Source organism: Lotus japonicus, chromosome 1 (assembly GCF_012489685.1).
Source record: "Lotus japonicus ecotype B-129 chromosome 1, LjGifu_v1.2".
NCBI lineage: Eukaryota > Viridiplantae > Streptophyta > Magnoliopsida > Fabales > Fabaceae > Lotus > Lotus japonicus.
Genome location: NC_080041.1, coordinates 134712485 through 134730493, shown reverse-complemented (window position 1 = coordinate 134730493; position 18009 = coordinate 134712485). Strand labels below are relative to the sequence as shown.

The window sequence follows — 18009 nt, the reverse complement described above, 5'->3', positions numbered from 1 at the left end:
CGTTTACTGTGCGAGATTTTGAGGGAATACAACCTCACGAAGACGATCCAATTGTTGTAATGCTGAGGATTGTTGATTATGAAATTGAGAGGGTACTTCTGGATCAAGGAAGCTCGGCAGATTTGATTTATGGTGACGCTTTTGAAAAGTTAGGGCTAAATGAATCTGATTTGTTGCCTTATGATGGTTCTTTAGTGGGTTTTTCTGGAGAAAAAGTATTTGTTCGAGGATATGTGGAATTGAAAACTGTCTTTGGAGAAGGGAAGAATGCGGAGGCATTTGCTATTAAGTTTTTAGTAGTAAAATGTACTTCACCGTACAATGTACTTATTGGGAGGCCATCACTAAACAGATTGGGGGCGATCATTTCCACAAGACATTTAACGGCGAAGTATCCATTGAGCAGAGGAGGAGTTGGAATTTTAAAGGCTGATCAAATGGTTGCTCGTAAGTGTTATTCAGAAAGCTTCAAGCAGTATGGGCACATGGGCAAGAAGGCGGTGAAAGAGGGGCATCGGGTCTATGAGGTGGATTTAGAACAGTCAGAAATCATTTTGGATCCTCGAGAGGGATTTAGTGAGCACAAGATGAAATCAGAAGAGGAAACTAAGGCGATCCAGATTGGGGAGCGAAACTTGAAAGTTGGTGTCAATTTGACTACAAGTCAGGAAAGCAGGTTAGTGAAGTTATTGTCCGAGAATATGGATTTGTTTGCATGGAGTGCAAAGGATTTACCAGGAATTGATCCGGAATTTATATGTCACAAATTGGCTTTAAATCCCTGGGCGAAACCTATTGTTCAGTTTAAAAGAAAGATGAGCGAAGAAAAGGCAGAGGCTGTGAAGGTGGAAACAAATAAGTTACTCGAAGCTGGATTTATTAGGGAGGTAAAGTATCCAACATGGTTGGCGAATGTTGTTATGGTGAAGAAGGCTAATGGAAAGTGGCGAATGTGCACGGATTATACATATTTGAACAAACATTGTCCTAAGGATTCTTATCCTTTACCAAATATTGATAAGCTTGTTGATAGGGCATCAGGGTTCGGAATGCTTAGCCTCATGGATGCATATTCAGGGTATCACCAGATAAGAATGTACCAGCCCGATGAGGAGAAGACAGCTTTTATGACAAATCAGGCGAACTATTGTTATCAGACTATGCCGTTTGGGTTGAAGAATGCGGGAGCAACATATCAAAGGTTGATGGATAAGGTGTTTGACAAGCAGGTGGGGCGGAACATGGAGATTTATGTAGACGACATGGTGGTCAAGTCAGAGGAAATGATGGCACATTGTTCTGATCTCGAAGAAGCTTTTGGCGAAATAAGAAAGCATAACATGAGACTTAATCTAGAAAAGTGTTCGTTTGGAATTCAAAGTGGAAAGTTTTTGGGTTTCATGATCACCAGGAGAGGAATTGAGGCGAATCCTGATAAGTGCAAGGCGATACTTGATATGCAGAGTCCAGTTTCAGTTAAAGATGTGCAGAAATTAACAGGAAGAATAGCGGCTTTGTCCAGGTTTCTTCCGTGTTCTGGGGAAAAGTCAGCACCATTTTTTCAATGCTTAAGGAAGAACAAAACTTTTCATTGGACTGAAGAATGTGAGAAGGCGTTCCAAAGTTTGAAGGATCATTTATCCAGGCCACCAATTTTAGCCAAACCAGTTCCAGGTATTCCATTATCAATGTTTATTTCCATTTCTGATAATGCAGTTAGTTCAGTTTTGTTGCAAGAAAGTAAAGATGATATGAGGATCATATATTTTGTGAGTCATGCTCTTCAAGGAGCTGAAATTAGATACCAAAAAATTGAAAAGGCTGCATTAGCTCTAATCATATCCGCCAGGAAATTAAGACCTTATTTCCAAGACTTTCCAATTGTGGTAAAAACAGATTTGCCACTTCGCCAAGTTTTGCAAAAGCCTGATCTGGCTGGACGAATGGTTTCCTGGACTGTTGAATTGTCAGAGTTTGAAATCACTTTTGACAGGAAAGGTCTGGTTAAAGCACAGGTATTGGTGGATTTTGTTAATGAAATGTCTTCCAGTGAGAAAAATATGGAAGTTGGCGAATGGAGTTTGTCTGTAGATGGCTCGTCTAATGTCAAGGGAAGTGGAGCTGGAATAACCTTAGAAGGGCCAGGTGGCGTGACAGTTGAGCAGTCACTCAAGTTTGACTTTAAAGCAAGCAATAATCAGGCAGAGTATGAAGCTATAATTGCAGGTTTGAAGTTGGCGATCGAGATGGGGGTCAAGAGCATAATGATTAAGACAGATTCTCAGATAGTTTCCAGGCAAATCCAGGGTGAATATCAGGCGAGGGACGCACAGCTGGCTAAGTATTTATTGAAAGCTCAGGGATTGATAAAGCAGATTGGCACAGTGCAGGTCAATTATGTCCCGCGGGAGGAGAATACAAGGGCGGATATTTTATCAAAGTTAGCAAGCACCAAGAAGCCGGGAAACAATAAGTCAGTTATCCAGGAAGTCTTAAGTAGCCCAAGTATTGAACAAGATGAGACAATGATGGTGTTAACTTTAGCGGATTCAGATTGGATAGGGCGTATCAAGAAGTGTTTGGAGGCAGAAGGTTCTGATGTGCTGACATTTTCTAAGGATCAAATTCGCGAGGCAAGTCATTACACATTGTTAGGCGGTCAATTGTACAGAAGAGGGATTGGAATACCTTTATTGAGATGTGTTCCCAAGGATGAGGTGGAAAGAATCATGTTTGAGGTTCACGAAGGTGTGTGCGCAAGTCATGTTGGGGGAAGATCTTTGGCGGCGAAAGTGCTCAGAGCAGGGTTCTATTGGCCAACTTTACGAGGGGATTGTATGGAGTATGTAAAGAAGTGTGATAAGTGTCAAATTTATGCATATTTACATAAGGCGTCGCCTGAGACTCTTAGCTCAATGAGTTCATCGTGGCCATTTGCAATGTGGGGAGTTGATATTCTGGGACCGTTCACTCCAGCAGGTTCTCAAATCAGATTTATTTTGGTGGCGGTGGACTATTTTACTAAGTGGATTGAAGCGGAATCAATGGCGAAAATAACAGCAGAAAAAGTCAAAAAGTTTTATTGGAGAAAATTGGTTTGCAGATTTGGCGTTCCGGCAACTATCGTCTCAGACAATGGAACACAGTTTACAAGCAGGAGTGTGAAGGATTTTTGTGCAGGAATGGGAATTGAGATGCGTTTCGCCTCAGTTGAGCACCCTCAGACAAATGGACAAGTGGAGTCAGCGAATAAAGTCATTCTCAATGGAATTAGAAAGCGTCTAGGCGAAGCTAAGGGATTATGGGCTGAAGAGTTAATCACGGTCATTTGGGCGTACAATACTACTCCTCAATCAACTACTGGCGAATCGCCTTTTAAGTTGACTTATGGGGTAGATGCTATGATGCCAGCAGAATTGCAGGATGTAACTTTTAGGGTGGCGACTTATAGTGAAGAGCAGAATGACATGAATAGATTGGTTGATCTCAATTTAGCAGAGGAAACGCAAGCAGAAGTTCGTTTGAGGCAGGCAATGGTAAAACAGAGGTCGGAAAGGCGATACAATTCTAGAGTGGTTCCGAGGCAAATGAAAGTTGGTGATTTGGTTTTGCGCAGGAAGGCGAAGGGGCCTGATGATTCGAAGTTATCGCCTAATTGGGAAGGACCTTACAGGATTCTGCGAGAGCTTGGTCAAGGGGCGTATCATTTGGAGGAGTTATCTGGGCGAAGGGTCCCAAGGGCTTGGAACGCACAGCATCTCCGTTACTATTACAGTTGAAGTGCAGGGTGGTTCGTTTAGTCTGTTTGGTTTTGTACAGTTTGTTTCAGTGAATGTTTGTCCAAGACTATGTTTTGTTGTTTCAGTTTGTGTGTGTTGAAGTCTACGTTTGTTGGTTGTATTGTTTAAGACTATGTTTGTTGTGTAAGACTAAATTCGATGCACTCTTTTCTCTACCCCAGGCGGGAGAGTTTTTAACGAGGCATCAATTATTAATGAATAACAGGTATGCACTCTTTTCTCTACCCCAGGCGGGAGAGTTTTTAACGAGGCATAACCTTTTTAAAATGATCAAGGGCTTATCATTTTACTTATTTCTTTTACCCATAGCGGAAACTTATCAACTAAGGTCTATCAATTGGGCGACGTCAGACAATTGAGAAAAAAGTAAGTCTCTTAAAACAAGAGCTTTCGGCCACGAATTCATAAGCACAGTCTTAAATTGGATTTAAGCTTGTCCAAACTAAGCACAAGTCTCCACGCGAGCGTACTAATGAAATCAAATATGTTGACTTTGATTTCCATGAGTAACTATGTCAAAAATGAAAAATTTGACTAAGTTATGTTCACAAAGGCCTTATGATTCCAAAGTAGTTGGTTAAGTTTAAACTTTACGACATTTAAAGAGATTCATTCAAGGGTATTTTACCATGTACAGTAAAATGAGAGGGTAACGTCTTCAGCTAAATGACGAGGGCGGACAGATTTCGGTGAAAGGTTAGTAAATGTCATTTGTGTTAAGTTATATGTTTAAGTTATGTGATAACTTGAATAACTGAGTAAAGTTATGCTGATATTTTTAAGTTGTATGGTAACTTAGATGACTTAGTAATGATATGTTTAGTTATAGAATTAGTTACTGTGATAGTTGTTTGGGTGCGAAAAGGATAATGTTATTTCTGAAGTCATGAAGTTTTAGGTTTTTGGCGAAACAATTAGAATATGAAGTATTCATATAATGCTGAAGGAAAATTCATTACGATATGGGAAAAGTTCGGTACATGAGAGCAAGGAAAACAAATAAACGAAGATTAAAGAGACCGGAGGTCTTTTACATAATTTTCTAAAAAGAAAAAAGGGAATGAGACTTGTTGCTAATGGTTTTCTCCCTCTCCTTCTTTGCGGTTGACATTTTCTTCTTCATTCTTGTCTTCTTCTTCTTCTTCTTCTTCTTCTTCTTCTCCTTTCCCATCCGCGTTATCCGGGCTGATCAGTTTTCCATCTATGATACGAGCATAAGGGTTTGCACCCTCCAAGTTGATCGCCAGGTCAGGATTGAGAAAGGAGATTTGATTTAATGCTTTGGCGAAGCCAGCCTCAAATTGATCCAAAACAGAACATTGCAATTCAGCAATTTCTGTTTTCATTTTAGAATTCTCATCCAGGGTTTGGTTATGAACAGTAGTTATTTGGGCGAGGTCAGCGTTCACTTTGTCATTTTCCTCAGTTAATGTCTGAACAGAAGCTTTGTGATTTTCAGCAGTCTTCTTTGCATCCTCAATCTCTACAGCCAAATCAGCAGCCTTTTTCTCATTCGCTTTGTTGGATTTATCTAACAACTTCAACGTTGCTTTCAACTTCCCAATTTCTTTTTCTTTTTCTTCAACAAGTTTGGCATTGGTGAGGCCATCGAATCCATTAGATTCTAGGTCAATCATCTTGGCGACTGCAGCAATTTCTAAGCCTTTGGTCATCATAGCTTGGCAGGCCTCTTTTAAACCCATCTTCCTCATCTTCTCACGGTCAGCTTCAAAAACCAAGTTTGTCTCCACTAGAGAGTTGAAATCTATCTTTGAATCCCAAAGTGAAGTTACTTCAGTGGAGGTCAGTTCTTCAAACTCCTTCAGCAAGTTCTTCCAGCAAATAGGCGGAGCGCTTGATGAGCAGCCTTTATTCGTCCCTGGCGAATCATTTCTGTTCATAAATTGCTCTAAGGAAGTCTGGTTCGAAGCTTTGTTCTTCTGAGAGGCAGGTTCTTCAGTCTTTTTCTTTTTCTTGGCGGGGCGACCAACTTCTGTGCCAGAATGGCTGGTGTCTTGATCGGCAACAGACTTTGAAGGATTCCTTTTTTCACGGGCGGCCTGTTGTTCACGGCGAAAGCGGAGGAGATCCTCTTCAGTAAGGCGAGCCATTTTACCTACAGTAGTATAGTGGTGTTAGAATATGAGAAGATTTTAATATAAAGTGGAAAGGTAAAATGCATAATGAGATGCCTTACCAATGTATTTACCCACTTCATTCTTAGAAAGGGCGGCCATAAAATCTGCAAGGTTCAATCCTAAGCCAGATAAAAGTTGGCAATCTACTAATTCTGATTCAGTCAAGGCATCCTCGGAAATTTTGATGATGCCTTCATATTGGTTCGTCCAGTAGAACGGAAATCGGGGACTCCCGTCATCAAAGTAAAAAATATCTTTACAGGGTTCTGATTCACGGAGTTTGAAAAATTTTCCTTTGAAGTGTTTATAGTGACTTTTGAATAAAGTGAATAGTCCTAAACCCCTAGCAGTAGCAAGCGAAACGTATTCACCTCTAACGTTTCGCCCACATGTCTCAAAAAAGTAGAAAAACTTATTACTGGTGGGTTCGATTTTTAGAGTTAGGCATAAAATTTCAAAGGCTTTTAAATACGCCCAAGCATTGCCATGAAGTTGGGTAGGAGCTACATTCAGAAGGGTTAAAACGGAACAGGTGAAGTCAGAGAAAGGCAGAGTATACTTCAAATCGGAAAATAAGTTTTCAAAGAGATAGGTAAAGTTTCGCCCCTGATTATCTGGTCCCCCAAAACAACACGGCTCATCAGGGGCGCAGGGAATTATGTCCAAATGTGCATCTAGGCCATCTTTCCTAAAGTTGTATTTAGTGACTAAATCTATAATAGCTTTTGGAGTAGAGTATTTAGAGAATTGTTTTTTGATTTTACTAGCCACCCATAGGGAATCGGCAATAGGTAGAACACTAGGGGTAGGAGCTTCTTTACGGGAACGTTTGGAAACCATTTTCAGAGTATCCTGAAAGTAAAAGGTTTAGAAGTGTAAGACGGAGATGGAATAGAGTATGAGTTTTAGTTTAAAATGCAAGTTTTATGCAGTGTTTTCTGGGTAGAGAAAGAGTTATGGGGTTAAAGGTAGGAACTTTCATGCACAAATTCATGTGAAAGTATAAAAATAAAGAAGAAGAAAGAAAAGGATTGTTACCTGAGAAAAAGGTGGAAACTTGGAAGATTGCTGGGATGGTCGATGCCAAGTGCAGGAAGCACAGAAATGGGTTTGGCAGAGAAGAAGTAAAGTGTTGGATTTCTTCTGGGGAGAGTATGGGTAGTAAGGAAATGCAAGTGAATGACAAGGGAAGTAAAATGTGAGGCTTTATATAGAGAAGGAAGGAGGGGTGAAGGGATGAGATGAAAAGGTGAATTGATTAGCAGGCGAGTGGACGCGTGCTTCTATGTAGACACTCAAGGGTCAGGTTTGACGCTAGACTAAAGGGACACGTTAGTCAAGAATTTGAATTTGAACGGTTGTGATTCCTTGTAAAAGTCAAGTGGAAAGGACGTTTCAGTCCGGAAGACACGACGTTTCAAGGACAATTGGAACGGGCACGACTTTCTGAGGTCGAATTTATTTCGTGTGCTTTTAATTATATTTATTTCTCATGATGGTAATTATGGCAGTGGGATTTAAAGACGCATGATAATGCTGCGGTTCAAGTTCCCAAAATTTTGTGGATATCTGTTGATGTAATTATAGCAGGAAAAAATGATGACTCTTGCCACAGAAAAGGCGTAGGAAGTGATAGGTGCAGAGATTTGACAGGCTCGATTCAACACGCAAGAAAAAGAGAAGAGGAAAGAGATAGTCTGATGTGCTTATTGTTTTTCGCTTCTATTTAAATGTACATGTGTTATGATTTACACGCCTATTTCAATTATATTATGAATGCATTAATGATTGTGGGCTGATTAAAGACACTTTCGTCTTATTCTAAGCCTTAGTGTCTTGTGGGCTTGTGGTCTGACACGGGCGCGTCAATGTATAAGACACTTGGGCTGATCACTTTGTATATCTAATGGGCCGGGCAACCCATGGTTCGTTTGGACCGAAACCCAAGTTATATAAAACAGGAACCACCCAAGTGGTGGGAGGCTATCATTTTCACGCATTTTTCATCTTGTTCGTTCCTTATCGCTCTCAATTGCTTAGCCCTTGCTTGATTTTCATTAGTCTATTTTACATTCCTTTCGTTCTAAATCGATTAGCCTGAGAGGATAGTTCCATACCGGAACAGGACCTATTTTACCATATGATCATTAACAAATTGACATTCTCATGTGTTTCACCTTTTTTTTTTTTCTTGGTACACCGGAAAATATTTACCTATTTATTTGGATTTTTTTCCACATTTTCCCCCAATTTAAATTGATACATCGACTGCAGATTCTAGGTTTAAGAGTGTGAAAGTATTAGCACTCTTAAGATTATGAGTGATTGTGTTTATTTTACTCTTTTAACTTTGCTAAGGTAAATATATCAACTAATGTAGTACTTTATTTAAAAGTAAGAAGTTATTTAAAACTAAACATTGTCCTAAATATTTCAGTATTATTATCAATTAAGTGTGTAAATTAACTGATAAGTGGTAGTAGCTTTAACATAGGCAGAGATCTAGATCTTGAATTTGATAAATTGTAAATAGTACTCCCTCAGTTCCTATATATAAGTCCATTTTACCTAATTCTTTTTTTTAGATTAAGAAAAGTAGTTACAATCAATAAATTTGTAAAAGGATTTATTCACTTTCCTAGATTACCCTTATTTAATTTCTTATAAATTTCTCTCTCCAAGTTATTATTTCAAAATTCTATTGTCTCTTTCATATTAAATATGAGGATAATTTTGGAAAAAAAATAATTAATGCTTCATTAATATTGTAAATGGACTTATATTTAGAAACAAGAAAAACACTAAAAAATTGTCTTATAATAAGAACGGGGAGTAAATACTATTCCATTAAATGCTTGGTAGCGAAATCTTTGCACTTTAATGAAGATCACACGGACTAGCCGCCAGTTAGATAATGTGCGTGGAACCTAGGTTATCTTTGTAGGGATGATGTTTGACTTGGCCTTCTAATGGACTTTGCCTAATGTTTTTTTCCTTCAAAAATATATTTGGTGCATATAATTCTTTTGGAAAAATAGTTAAAAACAGAGAAACAAATACCAGTATTAATCGATCTGCATTTGTTATAACTTACAATTGATTTTGTTAAAATTAATTCTAAATGTGTGTTTAAATCTTTAATTATGAACTAGAAAGATAACTTAAGTGATAAAAAGAGATGAACAAATGAATTAAGACGCGAAAAATCTATATGTTAATTTTTAAAATGTATAATTTTATCTTTTGTGATGTAATAGAAAAAATTTATTTCAACTAACATTGTTATGACAAACATGAATTAAAGGAGGGTGTTATGGGAGGGGGCATCTCAGGGATATATAAGACGTTGGCGTATTGGCATTTTCTATTATTAAAGGCTTAAATGCATTTTGTGCCCCTGATGTTTCAGGTTTGTGCAAATGACACCCTCCATCTATTTTTGTCGACGTTTGTACCCTCGATGAAACAAAATAGTGTAGCAAGTACCCCTCCGTCAGTTCAACGTTAAAAAACTAACGGAAGGTGCTGACGTGGCTTTTTTTTTCGGAAATTACATTTGAAATTTGGAAAAAAATGGTGGGGGAGATTTGAACTCAGGGACCTGCAAGTAGCAAAACCAACCCCTAACCAGTTGAGCTACACACAGAATTGACAAATTAAGCAACACGATTTTATTTATATCTGTATTTCATCATTTTCTTCTCACCAACACAAAGTTCTTCTCCCTTTTCCTTCTTCTCCCTTTTCCTTTCCCTTTCACGCTGTCATTTCTCCTTTCCCTCTCCTCTTCATGTTTTCCTTCTCTTGGTTGTGCCTTCTTCTTCACCTTATCACCACCGTCACCATGTTCCTTCCAAAGTTTCTTCTCCTTCAAAGGACAACACCATGAAACTTACCCAAGCTCTGTCCTTTTCAACCCAAGATCCGATTTGGGCTTGGTGTTACCCCCACCGCTACGAGGCCAGTGGCCGACCACCACCACCACTATGAGTTCATCTTCTTCATTCGTGTCCGGCGAGACCGCCACCAACACCATATTCGTTGCACTTGAATCAGCTCAAAAACCCCACAAAATCATCATTCTCGTCTACCCAAGTGAAGAGGAACAGCCAGAAATGCCTCTTGGACGTCTCACGGTCGCGATCTGGTCTTTCACCGACGAACCATCCGACCTGTAACTGCGATTTCCTGGAAAACCGTTGAGAATTTGGAGAAACGGATGTCACCATTGTGTTCCTGGCAACGAAGGGATGGAGAACCATTACCCTTTTCCCCTCCGACGACATCTCCGCCGCGGGCCACCATCTTCGCCGGAAAATCTCCAGAACTCAGATCCTTTCATTTTGGGTATTCAAACTGAGTGGCAATTGCAAAGAAACTAACATCAAACACTTTGGATAAATGATATAAATAAAATCGTGTTGCTTAAAATATCAATTCCTTATGTAGCTCAACTAGTTAGGGGTTGGTTATGCCACTCACAGGTTCTAGATTCGAATCCACCCCACCCTTTTTTTCAAATTTCAAATGTAATTTCTAAAAAAGAAAACACGTCAGCACCTTCCGTTAGTTTTTTAACGTTGAACTGACAGAGGGGTACTCGCTACACTATTTTGTTTCATCGAGGATACAAACGTCGATAAAAATAGATAGAGGACGTCATTTGCACGAACCTGAAACTTCAGGGTCACCAAATGCATTTAAGCCATTATTAAACATATTATTTTCCTACAAGAATCAAATTCCTTTGCTTTGTACACTAAATTGAACAATATCAATTGCCAGATCACTTGCCCTTATTGGTTGGTCTTCTAATTTTTATTTGAAATAAATAACCTAGCTTCTTTCAAATATACTAGTACTATTTTGTAATTGGATATTGAAGCCGCCAAGCTAATACATAGAGTTTGATAATATGTATCTATTGAGTGCCAAGTCAACTTTTCTCTCTTTGTTTTGTTTGGATGTGTGGTGAATAATACAATACCCTTCAAATCACGTTATTCAAGAAGTTATATACTACTCCCTCCGGTCCTATTTATAAGCAACAAAAAAAATTTCACATAGTTTAAGAAATGTAGTTAAACTAGATAAAATACATTAAATTTGTCTTAAATCAAAATAAACTTCCAAAATTAACCTTTGTTATTAGTGTTGGAAAGTGGGAAAGAGAGAAAATAATTAATGAGACACATTTTACAAGTTAGAATTAATAAGGGCATCATTGGAAAAAATTAATTAATATAGCTCAAACTTTCATTTGGTTCTTATAAAAAGGACCAAGGTTTTTCTTCTCTTTCATGCTTATAAATAGGACCGGAGGGAGTAGTACTGTCAATTTACAAATAAAGTAATTATAAAGCCAAACATATTTTTGGAAAAAACAATATTTACACTTGTTATCCCCGCATGCACTTGCATAAAACTTTAAAAAATTGTGTGGTTGCTTTTGTTGACCGTCGCTCGAAGCAAATGAATAGAAAAACACTCCCCTTCTTGTAAATGAACATAAATATTCTTTCTAAGTGTTTTTAACGCTACCAAAATAAATTATCATATATAGTGAGTGATGGCCAGCTTCAGCTTCATTATTTTATAGGCTTCTCTCTCTTGTTCATTCAAAGCTTGCGGACTTTCACGCTTTGAAAGACCAGTTCTAAGTTCTTAAGCAGCTTAATGGATGCAATTTTCTTTCAAAAAACAAATGATATTTCTCCCTTAATGGTTTTAGACAATAGACATCAAAGTCTATAGGTCAAATTTTCACATTAAAACTCTTTGTTCACTAAGAATGAATATAAGCAATAACTTGATTGATTTTGTGTTTTGACTTTGGGTAAGAAGTTATTTAAAACTAAACATTGTCCTAAATATTTCAGTATTATTATCATTAAGTGTGTAAATTAACTGATAAGTGGTAGTAGCTTTAACATAGGCAGAGATCTAGATCTTGAATTTGATAAATTGTAAATAGTACTCCCTCAGTTCCTATATATAAGTCTATTTTACCTAATTCTCTTAGATTAAGAAAAGTAGTTACAATCAATATTAAGAAAACTCTTTGTTCACTAAGAATGAATATAAGCAATAACTTGATTGATTTTGTGTTTTGACTTTGGGTAGATATTAGTTATGCTGTGAGAGCGAATTGAGAAATTTTCATAAATAATTTCTTACTTAAGTACTATTTTAGCTATAGTAGAAATACCAAAATCATTTTAAACTTATTAGCCATGAAATTAAGTTCTTTAAAAAAAAAACTTGTTGCACAAAGTCAGTGCGAAGAAATCCATTGTGGCCAAACTTGCCAAACTCTTATAATAGTTTTGTCCTAATTAAGAAGTTAAAATTGGAGGACATGTAAATTACTTGGGTCTTGGAGGCAACTAGGAAGAGTAAAGATACATTCACACCTCACTTTACATTTCATCTCATTTCGATCTATTCATTTTTTTTTCTATCTCTATCTGTATTTCCTATCACATCACATATCATATTACTTATTTCTCACATTTTTCTTCACATTTGAAGAAGATGGAGGTGGAATTGGATGGGGCACAGAACATTATTCCCAGTGAGTAGTAATAACAAAAAATATAGAGCAAAAAGGTAATAATTAATGCTACTTTTTATTTGATGATTAATTTTTTGTTTGTCTGGGATATCTTTCCTGGCTGGTGCTGTTGTATTTTGGGTCAAAGTATCATTTATTAAGATGGAAAAGCCCAAAGGCAAAGGCTACAATTTATTAAAGTTGGAAAAGCCCAAAGGCAGGACTAGAATGCATCTGGGCTAGAAGATAAACACCTTACACAAGCCCACAGAAAATGAAAAATTCCTGGACCTTATATCATTAAATTAGCCCATGTCATATTTCAATCCAATATACGAGAAATTAAACAAAAAATACACCTCATCAGATTTGCGTATTACATGATCTGTATTCATTTTATTATATATATATACTAGTGTTTTTTTACCCGTGCAATGCACGGGGAATATGTATGTCATCTTTTATACGTAAATAAATACGTTGATTTTTTTAAATATAATAAATAAAGATGAAATATAAGAGTCTGAAATGAGAAGTAAACGATTGATTAACTAATAAAAAGTTTGGTTAACGAAATCTTAAATTCTACAAAACATATAAGGGGACGGATTTGTCGTATCTGATACATCAATCAATAAGTTTTTTTTATACGTCAGTCAATACGTTGTTTATTTTATATATATTAAACAACTGATGAAATTGAAGAGTCTGATACGCTGAGCATAGTGGGGAAAAGTCTTAAATTGAATCACTTGTTTGAAATTAGTGCAGTTGAATAACTAATAAACAAAGATGAAATACAAGTATCTAAAATGCGAAGCAAACGACTGATTAACTAATAAGAAGATTGGTTAACGAAACATCAAATTACGGTGTCTAATAAATAGTAGCTGAGTTACTCTGCAGTGACCGCGATCATGCACGTTAATTTCCGCTCACACGTTCTCAAAAACTTCTTTGTAAACAACATTGCGCGTGGAGCTCGAAACCACCCCTTGCTCATCCACAATGAGCACCTTCAAGCCTTTTCTTGACTTCACCCTTGAGAGAGCGACATACAGCTGTCCATGAGTAAACACAGGCCTCGGAAGGTACAAACCGACATGAGAAAGGGACTGGCCCTGACTCTTGTTTATAGTCACCGCGAAGCATAAAGTCACCGGGAACTGCCTTCGAGAGAACTTGAAGGGAAGACCAGAGTCAGAAGGTGTTAAGGTTATCCTCGGAATGTACTCAGTTTTACCCAGCCTGATTCCTGATAAAACAGTCGCAACAATTATATACTGAGTAAGATGAGTGACCCTCAACCGGGTCCCATTACACAGACCGGCTGCTTGGTCTATTTTTCGTAGAAGCATGATCGGAACCCCAACTTTCAATATCAGTCTGTGGTTTGGAATTTCCGAGCACTGAACATCGTTTAAAAACTCAGAGGTGAACCACTCCGCGTGAACCTCGGAATCCTCATCCGACCAACACGGGGTATCGTAGCTCAAGTACTCGCGCTCGACACCGGGAAGCTTTGACAGCATGTAGTTGTTGACATGCTCGACGCTCTCGAGTGTAGGGGCAAGAATCGCCCTTTCCTGGAAGTAAGAAACGTTTTCCAAGTTCGGCACTATGTCCGGATAAGCAAAATTGACCAACTCAAGAAGAGGATCAGGACCCTGTCCGATCAACAAATCCCACGGAATCTCAATTGTGGTCTCATCCTCTTCGATGGTGTCAACTGTTCCATCGCCCACCTTAAGAATCCATTTTGCAAGAGGATGATGCATTCTACAATCTCATGTTTACGGTCAGTTTCATTACCTTGCAATTTTTCCATAAGTAGGATCAATTGATGGCCGACGAATTGACTATTGGAGTTGACATCAATTAGTAGTGTGATTACAAAAAAAATTGAGATATGAAGAGTTATAGTAAAATTATTATAAGACAGCTAGATATTTCAAAAACACATTAAAATATTCAACTGTAGTGTTTCAAACTCATAGAGTATTTGTACATATAGAATTAACCTCAAAACTAAAAGGATTAAGTGAGCACATGTTTACTCGTACGTTATACGGAGGATATTGCTCTTAAATCATATGAAAATATATTTTATTGTAAATTTTTAACATGAAAGCATTTTTATATAAAAATGACTAACCCCTGTGTGAAAGTATTAATTTCTAACACTCGTTACATATTATCAACCATCATTTTACCTAGTAATTTAAAAACAAACAAATGTAAACTTCAGCGCTTATTATTCACACAAATTCTTTCCGAATCATTGTTGTAGTCTCTGCATCATGTTTCCATGGATGAAGGAGAGCTTTGCCGATAGGATAAAATTGCTTCACGTGGACAATCAGCCAATTTTCATTATTCTATACACCAGTCAAATGCCTTGCTCAGGGTCTTCTGCAATTTACATTCAGCACCAAACTTATGATAGTCAACACTACAACATAACTTTAATAAATACTGCACTAACTTTATTCATATATTTATAAAGCCAGGGAAATGAATAGGAACATGGAACTAAAACGGTTTATCTCGCATGTCTTAGAAATATGTTAGGTAGAGTCTTAATGTTCTTAAAATAAAGACACTAACAGCAAGAAGCATCAAATACTTAAAAGTGAAAAGGCTTAATGGAGTAACAAACAATGTGCTGATAATTACCTTAATATGGAATCATGTTTGCCAAAGATAACATCTGCAGAGCACAGCCCAAGCCACTAAACTTGTTCTTCCATAAAAAAAGTAAAATTTGTACATTAATGGAAGTGTATGTATAGTGACTTCAGCATCTCTAACATTAAATCCTAGTGTGAGCATTTTTGCAGCTTGCTAGTTTATTGGAATTGCAGAATTGTATCCCCAAAGTGATACTCTCTTGCCTTATATCAGAATTATGTCTTTTCCTATCTGCATAACGAAGAAAATTCCAGTTTGCGTGAGAAGGAGTTGTTATGTAGATAAAGATAAAGATAAAGATAAAACAAAGGAAGATAAACCCACCTCAAAACCATCACTCACCTCAAATACAACCAGTTGCTTCTTTAGCAGGGTCTTTGAATAAAATATACCATAAGTTTTGTAATTACATTTAAACCTGAAGTGCAATGACCAATGAAATGAAACTCATTCAAAGCCAACTAAACCAATAATAGAAAATAATACAGGTTCTGATTGTTAAATGTTTGACAAATACTTAAATTTATCAAAATGAAATCACAATTACCTGAGTGAGAAGGTATCCCCAAAAGAATGAAGACTGTATTAAACCGACAACGCTGGGGCTCCAATTGTACTCTGCTGACATAGGAAGTATAGAAATGCTCATATTTACCTGCACATGTGAAACAGATTGAAGTTTCTTTGAGCTAAAGCTAACTGAAGACTCCACACTCCACAACAGTTCTAAACTACTAATCTAAAGTTTTCAAATTCAACCATTTGGTTTCTTTCTCTCTTTCACTTTCCATGATAACCAAAGTTAGATGTGAATCCCAATGATGAGACATGCTTTTTTTGGGGTCAAAACTGTGGAGACATGCTTCAAAAAACCAAGAGCGCCATTTTTGTAATGGGTTTACTCAATTACACTTACTTTAGCTGCTCTCCATCATCAGAAATATGGACACTGCAATTCACAAAAGTGACTTGACATTGAAACAAAAAAATGAACAATGCAAGGTTAGAAAGCAGAAGGAATGATGCTACTCCTGCTTTAGTGAAAAAGGGAATCATGTCAGGCATCAGTTACGCACTTCGGCTTCAAAGTAACACACACACACACACATAAGGTTACTCTATGTTTCAATGTTCAAACTCTTAGCATCTTCATCTAATTGCATTTCTTCCAAAGGTAAACATCAAAGGCAATAGTAGGGATTGAACTTTGGCAGGTGACACCCCATATTACAAAGACAATTTTTTTAAGAATTACAAAAAAACAATGTTTTATTGTAATCGCATAAGCTTTGGAAGTCAATATATCAATTAAAGAGATCAAACTATAAAATGGTAAAGAAGGCTACACATCGAAAGCCAGGCATATATTGCACAACAGATCATAAATAAAAAATTGAGTATACATGAAAAAAATTCACACACAAATTTCGTACACATCATGAATTTATCTCCTGTAAAACTTCAGTAAGAATAAAGGCATATAGTGCACAACAGAAACAAACTTACAGAATAAGTAGAGTCAAGTAAAAGAACATTAAAAATGACAATTGGAAAGGAATAGTGAGTTTAAACCTGAGGGAGTCCAAATGCAAAGATAAGAGGTAGATGCCTTGGAAACATTGCCCCCAAATGCAAGCATAAGGAATGAGAAAGATATAGCATGGCCATACTCAATGCTGAGTGTCTTCTTACTGAGCAAGCACCAGATCATGACTCCTCGATCAAAATACAATTTATTGACTGCATAAGATATTAAAGTTATTATGATACACATCATCCTATTATAATATTACTATTGGTTGATTTATCATTTGGACAAAGTTCATTTCGAAGGACCTGCTCCTGTTGATTTCCTTTTAATGTGAGAAATGCATCACCTCAATATGAAATTTGTAAGGCTTAGGATTCAAACTAAAATTATAAACCACTCACCCCGGTGTGGCAGATCGTTTGGTAAGAGGAAATTCTGCATCTTAGGTCCTCCGCAGTAAAATGAGCTACGTGTGGTTGTAGTTGAGATCCTGGACACATTGCAGATTCCCTTCATTTATTCTATTGCTCAATCGTCACAAAAGCACCAGCTGCAATCAACACATAGCAGCAGAAGAATATCACAAGAGAGAACATAAATAATCAAATTGTGATTGGGAAAAAAGTTAGTACTCGGATAAATAAAATTGAGATACCTCTTTTTTGTAGTCTTGTAAAGTCTCCTCTGTGTATCCATTCCTGAAGTAAACCTTGATGGCAACATCCTGATGAAAAGAAGATAAGTTTTAGGGAAGATGGCAAGAATAAGAAAGAGCAAGGAATGAATATATTCTTCTTTCCTCTGCTGTCAATACCAGTCCTTGCAGGTTTTGGTAGATAATCCTAAAAGAATCAAAGCACATGCTACAGGAAGCATATGCAATAGATTAATGTCCAGTCCTGATATAATGTAGTAGATATTCATGAAGATAGCAATGCAATTCTCAAGAGATAAATGTACCCTTCTTATTGGTAAAAACTAAAATAGATCATGATTAAAATAGATGCAACATAAACCATTTTCTCCAGGCTATTTTAACCATCAATTTCCTGATCATTTAAATGCTAGAAAGCCAAAACAACTATTGTATTTTTGAAGTAAATGACTTAGAAAGCTGCCCAATCGCCACATGGAAAATGGAACATTAAACTTTGAAAAATCAGGCACAATGCTACAACAGACAGAAGGACAGACAAAAGCCTGCTCATATTTCACTTCACACTAATAAAATACAACAACAAATAAAGTGAATTAGGATTTTGTACATACCAATAGACCTTGACATTGCAAGAACAC

General features: G+C 37.1%; 1 protein-coding gene across 1 annotated transcript; it reads right to left on the bottom strand.

The window, feature by feature from the left end:
• Positions 1 to 13426: 13426 nt before the first annotated feature.
• Positions 13427 to 14269, bottom strand: LOC130726804 (uncharacterized). Its single transcript, XM_057578111.1, has one exon. The coding sequence runs from the start codon at positions 14267 to 14269 to the stop codon at positions 13427 to 13429; it is 843 nt and encodes a 280-aa protein (XP_057434094.1).
• Between the last annotated feature and the right edge of the window lie 3740 nt (positions 14270 to 18009).

What these genes read in the sequence shown, in the direction of transcription:
- LOC130726804 (XM_057578111.1), bottom strand. Translation starts at nt 14,269, where the DNA reads ATGCATCATCCTCTTGCAAAATGGATTCTTAAGGTGGGCGATGGAACA.